The sequence below is a fragment of the Cariama cristata genome, unplaced genomic scaffold (assembly GCF_000690535.1).
Source record: "Cariama cristata isolate BGI_N322 unplaced genomic scaffold, ASM69053v1 scaffold19706, whole genome shotgun sequence".
Classification (NCBI taxonomy): Eukaryota; Metazoa; Chordata; class Aves; order Cariamiformes; family Cariamidae; genus Cariama; species Cariama cristata.
Genome location: NW_009621909.1, coordinates 35,056 through 42,975, shown reverse-complemented (window position 1 = coordinate 42,975; position 7,920 = coordinate 35,056). Strand labels below are relative to the sequence as shown.

Sequence of the window (7,920 nt, the reverse complement as noted above, 5' to 3'; positions counted from 1 at the left end):
CGGCCAATCCCGATGGCGGGCGAGGGCCATCCTTGCCCGTGAGGCTCGGCAAGGTCCCGTGGCTGCGGAGCATGGTCTCCGGGATGGCCCCGTGTTCTCTGTTCTCCCTAGACAAACCGCTTCCCTGGCCTGGGGCTCCCCTGAATTGCATGCAGCCCCTCACCAAGCGGGGTGAGAAGCGGACGTCGCTTCCTGGGGTCTCCGCGCACCTCCCGTGCCGCTCCAACACACTAAATGACCTGACACATCCTTTAGGACCGCCCACTTTCCCGCCACGCTGCGTGCCACTGAGAGCACCTGCTAGCCCTGAGCCGCCCCACTGAGAGTCCTGGGGATGAGAAAGGCTCATCTGCCTCTCTGCTCCCCTCCGAGAGTACAATAACAAGAGGCAAGGAGAAGACAAGGCAGAACAGCTGGGGGGCAAGGGGGGACAACAAAGCGGGGGTGATGTCAGGACAGGACAGAGGCCCCCGAGTCCCACTTCTCCCTTAAGGGTCAGCAGTGAGGACCACCTGCCCCGTATTCCTGGCAGAGAAATAGCCCCATGGCAGCGGCCAGGGCCAAGCTCTGCCTTCCACCTCTGGCTCTCAGCGGCCGTGAGAGGGACATGGGGAGCACAGGGCCCTGCTCCGGCTCTGCCACCGCCTGAAGATGCTCAACAAACGTGTTGAGTGATTATGGCCCTTCCCGACCGTGAGCAGCATCAGATGGGTGTCTTGCACTCATCCCAGCTCCGGCATGTGGAGAAAGAGCCTCCGGAATAGGGTATGAATCTGCTCCCTCTCCCCACCCCCTGCACCTTCCCATCTCCCTCTGGTACAGTCAATAAGAACATATCTGCTCGGCAGGAGCTGAAAACATGACCTGGAAGGTGGCAGAGCCATGGAGGCCGTTTATTCTCAGGTGGGCACGGGGCATGCCACGTGGCTGCCTGCAGTGCGGTCCCATGGCTTTGCCGCTGTGACCCTGAGTGCTGTCGCTCCGACACGGGAGGATGCCTTCAAACACAGGCTCTCCTAGGTATCCGTCAAAGCGAGAAGATGGAAATCCATGGCCAACTCCTAACTTTGCATTGATGGTGGACCCCAAACACACCACCAAACGCCTCTGAACAGTGGTGTACCTGAGACCCGAACCAGGAGGTAAGTTTGGAGGCTTCCCGCTTTCCCTGGGCTCTCCACAGCCTCCGATCCACGCGCCGGGGGAGAAAGGATCAGCAGCAAATGCTGCATGTCTCCCCAAAAAGACAAGGGAGACCCTGCCCGTGTCTCTCACGTCAGCGGTCTCGCTGTTAAGCCGTGCCCCCTTGGCCCTACTCACCATAGAGGATCATGCTGGCGTTGGTGTTTCCTAGCTGGTTGGAGGCTACGCAGGTGTAGTTGCCGTAGTCCTGCTCGGAGACGTTGAAGAAAGTCAGTCTGGAGAAGAAGGCTTTGTTCTCCACCTTCAGTCCTTTCTGTCCTTCAGCCAGCCTGAGAGAAAAGCAGAAGGGGAGAGGGTCACAGGGATGGCATCAGGAGGAGAAGCGACCGCTCTTTTCCATGACTCGCTATCCCCTGGTCCTGCCTGCGAGCAGGGACATAGAGTTTGGAGGAAAGATTGGGAAATATTGGGAAACCAAGAGGGAGAAGGGAAGGGGAGGTTGGACTGGGTGATCTCCAGAGGTCCCTTCCAACCTCAACCATTCTGCGATTCTATCATTCCGTGAGGAGATCGGGAGAGATATAGGAGACGGAGGCCACTCTGCTGGGTCTCGTCCCTTGGCTGCCAGCCTGCATCATCCCCGTGCCATCTAGAAGCATCCTCATGGATGCAGAGCCACTGCTGAAGGGGGCGGCTTTGCAGCTTGCCAAATGCCGTGCAGAGGGAGGGATGCTCGCACACCTAGGGAGGGTACTCAAGAAAGGCTCCTTCCCACCTAGCAGAAGAGCCTGGCTCCCTCCCATGCCTGCCTTGAGGGTTTCTCAGTCCTCCCTGCTCTAGGGGTTGCCTTCTCGCACCTTCCTCTTCCCTTGCCCCCCGCTTGCTCCCCGTGTGCCCCTGACAGGGCCAGCGGCCTGCACGGGCAGCGGACACCGCAGCGAACACCTCTGAGCAGACCCAAACGCTGGCACTGCGGTGGGCTCCGCACTGCGTAGGGGGTGGGCACTTCTCAGCCGGTACAAATGCTGAAGTGTTAACCGAGCGCTTCGACTTCCCTAAACTAGTGTCCCCCTCCTGCTCCGCTCCTGTGGCTCTTTTACTTGCTAATTCCTCCTGGGAGGTGCCAGATTCTCCATCATCACCCCTGCCGGGCTCTGATCATCAATCCGGGCGGGCTGAGCCTGCTCCCGCCACTGCTCCACGGGCCCTCGTGATGTGACCTATTTCCTTTCATCTGTCGTGCTAACATCCGCCGCTTTGTATGCTCTGCCTGCTCCTTTCCGCCCAAAACAGGGCTCCTTTCCACCCAAAACAGGCTAGGCAGGTAGACCCAGCATCCCCTCTAGCTTCTGTAGCATCTTTTTTGGCTAAAACGTGCCTCCTTATTAGCGACCCGCTTGGCGCATCCTGGGTTTGGCGATGCCATGGCCCCTCCAGGCTTGCCAGGGAGAAGTGATGCAAAAATGATTTAAAAACTTGGCCTGGGGTCAGACAGAGATATCAGCTCCAGAGCGGGACCCTGCCCTGCACCGCTCTGCTCCTCGCTCCCCAGCCATGTCCATCTACCACTGTTTTGGCCTAAAAGGGCGACTTTCACCCCAGCACCGGGCAGGCTGTCTCTGTAGCGTAGCGAACCCCGTCTCTCGACCGAGGTCATGTTTCTTTTGCCTTTCCGAGAGCTAGGGGCTGACGCTGCCTTCTGGGCAAAGCATTTAAAAAGATGACAGGGGTTTCACCTGCTCCCAAGTGCTTGGATTTGTGCCACCCATATTGCTCTTGGCCGTTAGGCTTCACCCAACCGGGGATTTACCACGAGACCTTAAAACGGGGGCACTGGCAGTGGCAATCCTGCCCGCACCGCCTACCCAGACAGAGGCCAAAACCTGTCCGGCTGAAAAAGGCTCCTGGAGAAATCCCCCCCCCTCAAATGCCCCCCACCTATTGTCCACTGCGCAGACAGTGCCGAGTTAAACGTAAAGCCCTGGTCTGCTTTTAATAGATGCCAAGTGGCAGCAGCTCCTCCTGCCACGAGACGCCCAGATTAGCTTCCAACAAGTGCAACCTGCTGACGTCGCGGGGGTCCCTCCTCAGCATCCGAACCCGGCCTGTGCCGAGGGTCATCGGGGATTCGACCGGCTGCCGCGGCCCCGTTGTTGAAGCCGCCGGCGCCGGGCATGGCTCGCATGGGATCGGTGTGTACCCTCCCGTTTCGCCCCCCAGGCTCTTACCGTTTGTCGTCTTTGTACCACTGGAAGTCAGCGGAAGGGACGGCAGAGGCTTCTCAGAGCAGGATGCCCTTCTGCCCCACTGGCACCCCGGTGCTCTTAGCGTCCGAGATGTACGGCGGGTCTGCGGGGAAGATGGGAAACCTGGGGTCAACGCCCAGTAGCCTTGGGGCATCCTACCCTCGCCCCTGGCTCCTCAAGCTCCCTTCTCTTGCCCTGCACTTAGGAAGGAGCCAAAATCACCTCTGAGCCCATGCCCAGCTCCTGCCACTCTGGCACCGCTGTCCAGGGGTTTTTGGGCTTACGGGGGACCCCATGCCATAGCCCAGCAAGGGCTCCTCTGAGGACTGGAACCCTCCGGGCTCATGCATGTCCCTGTGCTAACCCCAGGCAGCCGAAGGGGTGGCCAGAGAGGGGTTCAGGAGGGTCTTCACCTCTGTCTGAGCACAAAAGACGCCGCTTTCTTCCATGCGGTCTTTCTTTCTCTCTCTCATTTTTTCTAAAGGAAAAAAAATTCCCATTTACTGCTCACTTCTCTCCTCTCCCTGGAGGTTATCAGCACAGCATCTCACCATGGGCAGAAAACCCAGGTTGATGGAGACAGCTGAGGAGGAGGTGGTGGAAAAAACCAGAGCTCGAAAATAACGGGAAAAAAGGGTAAAACACCACTCGCTCAAAAAAACCTGCTGCTGCCCATCTCACTCTGGGGTCTGAAGGCTGGGTTTGCCCCACTCCCAATCGCCAAAGTCCCGTCCTCTTGTGAGGTGGCACAGTGACCCGCTTCGGACCTGGCCTGTCCCCGCCAGACCCTGCGCTACTCACAGTTGACGGTGACTTTGACTCGCTGGACGACGGGCGCTGCCACATCGTTGGAGGCGCTGCACTCGTACTCGCCCGACTGCTCCCGCGTGATGCCCGTGATCTCCAGGTACTCGTCCTCGCTGATGAAGCCCACGGCTGCAGAGGCAGAGGGAGAGGGCTGTGAGTGATGGGGAGGCACAGCAAACCCGTGCCTGCCAGCTGGCCACCATCCATGACTGCGTCACGCCATGCTAGGATGCCCAGCCCGCAAATCCCAGCCTCGGCATGCCCACGTGTCCCACTATCCCAAGAAAACCCCTGCCAGAAGTGGTCCCAGCCCCGCTGTGTGCATCACTCGTAAGAGAGAACATCCCCAACGTGTGCAAGGTGGGCAAAGCGGTCCTCACCAAACCTGCACCCTGCTAGAATGACCCGAAATCATCTCTCCTCAGCATCTGCGCATCCCACCCCTCCCTCCTGCTGGGAGGCACCGCCAGGCTCACCTGGCTCTACGTAGGCACCCCTCACTAATTTGTCAGCTTCAATTAATTCCCAGTCACTTCATTCCCATTAGTTGTAGTGCCAACATCGCCCTGCAGCCAAATCGCTTTGTCCCTGTGCCGCTCCAGGCTTGTTTCTGCAGTCCCTGTAGGGGGGTCGTGCTCGTCCCCCTCTCCCCTGCCCAGGCTGCGGCACAGCTCCCGGTTTCGCTCAAAGCTGGGCAGATGCAATCGGGGGTCTTTCCTTTTGTCCAGCATCTTATGGCCCCCTCCTTCCCTGCAAGAGCCTGCTTTGCTTTGAAGTGCTCCCAGAAACCCATGGTGCTTAGCTGGCGAGGCGCAGGTGTCGGGCCGTGATAGTCTCCGGATCGACAGAGATCATGGCGTTACAACACATGCGGAGTTAAAATAAAGAAACTCGGCAATTAGGACATGTCCACTAAATATCCCGGAGAAATGCCACCGGTCCCTGAACGAATGGCACCAGCAGGTTTTTGACGGTCCCCGAACGGGGACAACTTCTCCCTTGCTTTCGTTTACATCTCCCCATCAGATCTCCGGCGGTCGAGATGCTGTAATTACTGTGCGAAGCATCTCCGAGACCAGTGTCACACTTAATATTCCTATAAATTTTAAACGGTAGTCCTTGGTACATATGTGTGGCAATTGGTGTCATATTTTAATTAGGCTTGCCCTACACCATCTGAAATTAATAATAGCTCGAATTACCAGTGTAATTTATAAATTAACATTGCTGCAGCATTAGGAAATAAATTAGCTCTGGACAGCTGTTTCTGGGAGTGAGTGCCAATGGCAGAGAGGCCGAGCGCAGGTCCCTCGTCCCTGGGGGACACGGAGAGCTCGGCCGGTGGAGCCCGGCGATCCCGCGCTCGCCCTCGCTTACCGCCCGGCTACCGCTGTCTCTGCACTGGCATGACCTGACGGGCCACAGCTCACCGTGCTTGACCGGTCAACCGTATGCATCTTGCTCCTAACAAATGCATGCAAAATATACACGTGGGATGCTCCCGTCAGGGCACGCATCGTCTGCATCCCACCAGCCGACACTTTTATAGCGGTACATAAATAGGGAGGCGCAGTCACACACCACCGCCCGCAAAGCACGGGTACGCGGGGGTTTGCATGCAGGGCCCCAAGCCGGCACCGATGCGATTTCTGTAACGTCCCCACGCAGATCGATACGGCAAGCTCCTGCGGCGAACGCCCTGGGCACGTGTCAGGATCCTGCTGCTGCAATCCCAGGTGCCACTCCTGTCGCCTCAAACTACTGCAAATACGCCCGGCTGTAACGAAATCACACCTTGGCTCTCCCCTGCACCACACCTCGTGGCAGTCACCTCCACACGGCTCCCTCGCACACCCACGCTCTCGGCAGTCGAACCGAGGACCCCGTGCGCACACGTGTCTGCATCTCGCTATCCCAGGCTGACCTAATTGGGAAGGTAGCCTCACACCGCCCCACGAACTTCAGAAAGGGGCAAAGAGAGTTTTCCCGAGCGACGCACCGCGACAAATCGCTGACGTCCACCCACGCCCTCAGCCCCACGCCAAAATTCCCACCCTAGCGGCTCACGGTCAAAACCGCTGAGCTCGTCGGTACTTAGCGCAACAGAAGGGCAAGATATGAAGGCGTTACCCCAAAATCAATATCCTTTGGAGACACGTTACATCCACCAGGCCTGCAGCACCATGTGTTGCAAAAAAAAAAAAAAAAAAAAAAAAAAAGGGGGAAAAGGGGGGAAAAAAAAAAGGCTGACCTAGAATCGGCTTCTCTGTAGCACAGCGCTGCCTGCTGATAAAATAATGACACAGCTGGTGGCTTTCAGATGCTCCGTACGCAAAGCTGACTTCGGTTTGTGCAAAGGCTCAGATAACGCTCCGCTTCCCACCGAACCAAAGGTCCTTCCCCGAGCGCGCCGGCTCACACGCGGGAAGAATCAGCTCTCGCCGAGGCTAAGCTGTAGCGTACGTCCCCGGTTTGATGTGGGAGCAAAGCAGCACAAGTGCATTTCATTACCCAGCAAAAGACTTCATTAAAGGAACTGCGAGGGTCAGCTTCCCAACTGCAAAAGCTCGGGAAATTGAGAGATGAATGTTTCCGCCGTGCCTACGTAGCGCTGAAGTCCGAGATACGCGCGTGGTAATCAGTCGACAGAGAGGCAGAGTGTAAAGAGTTCAGGGTTTCTCCCTGCACAATGCGGTTTGGAGGAAAATTGGGTCCGTAAAGCCACTTCGCTGCCGGATCGCACTGACGCCCGTGTCGGCCGAGGGGAGAAGGCGCGGACCGAGAGTAATTGCCCAACCGCTCGGCTCCCTGGCCTCTGCATTTTTGCCTATTTGTTATGGGAAGTCTTGTTGATAGCTGGACAAATCTCATTCATTAGTGACTGCCAGGAATGAGAAAACAAATAGATGGGACCCAGGGAGCAGGGCTAGGGTTAAGCAAACACAGTCTCTAAGTGCAGACCTTGCTTTACTGAAAGCAACGGGGTGCCCGTGTCACCGTGGCTGCTGAGGTCCCCTGGGGCTGGCAGGGCGCAGGAGGGACATTTATCCACATGCCAGCTTGTACAGGGACACAGATGCTGCTTTGGGTGAAGCTCATTTCCCTGGGTTTAGGAGCGAGGCAAGTCCCAGTCCGAGTTTTGGATGGGGATTATTTCTCCAACCAGTCTCACATATATCAGGCCCTCGGGGATCGCGCCGCGGTCCTCCCACCGCTCGCGTGAGGCCAGAGCTAGAGTAACGCAATGGGCACCCAACTGCCACGGTTCCTGCCTCCGAAAGCACCTGGAGATCAGAGATGCTCGGGGCAGGGCTGGCCCAGGGCCCCGTAGCTCCGGGAGCTCTCCCAGAGGTACCAGTCCTGCTCTGCCCGAACAGACGGTGGGAACTTTTCAAGGCTGTCTCTGCCTGAGCAAAATTAGGAGCTGAAATATTGCAGGAATTAATGGGAGAGCTCTCTCATCTCCTCAGGAGCTAGAAAACCAGCTCAGCCAGCACCCATCATTATTATTATTAATACTAATAATATAACACAAGCCAGAAATGGAACAGCCAGGGACTAGGCAGAAGTGTAATTCTTGCTCATCAGCCGAGGATGATGAACTAACCTGGCGCGAGCCGGGAAGATGGAAAACCAGAGCCTGAATCCGTCTGCTTGGCAAGCGGGAGCCTGCGCACAGACCATCACGCGTTACTTCGGACTTGTTCTGCCAGACCGGCGACTC

The 7,920-nt window shown here is 57.3% G+C and overlaps 1 protein-coding gene across 1 annotated transcript in view; it reads right to left on the bottom strand.

The window, feature by feature from the left end:
• The window catches only part of LOC104163233 (protein CEPU-1-like), a gene marked incomplete at both ends in the record, with an annotated part of 26,671 nt that overhangs the window by 1,846 nt on the left and 16,905 nt on the right, over positions 1-7,920 (bottom strand). Inside the window, 3 exon segments of the mRNA XM_009702159.1 lie at positions 1,321-1,472; positions 3,372-3,492; positions 4,191-4,325. Coding sequence (XP_009700461.1) covers positions 1,321-1,472; positions 3,372-3,492; positions 4,191-4,325 — 408 coding nt within the window.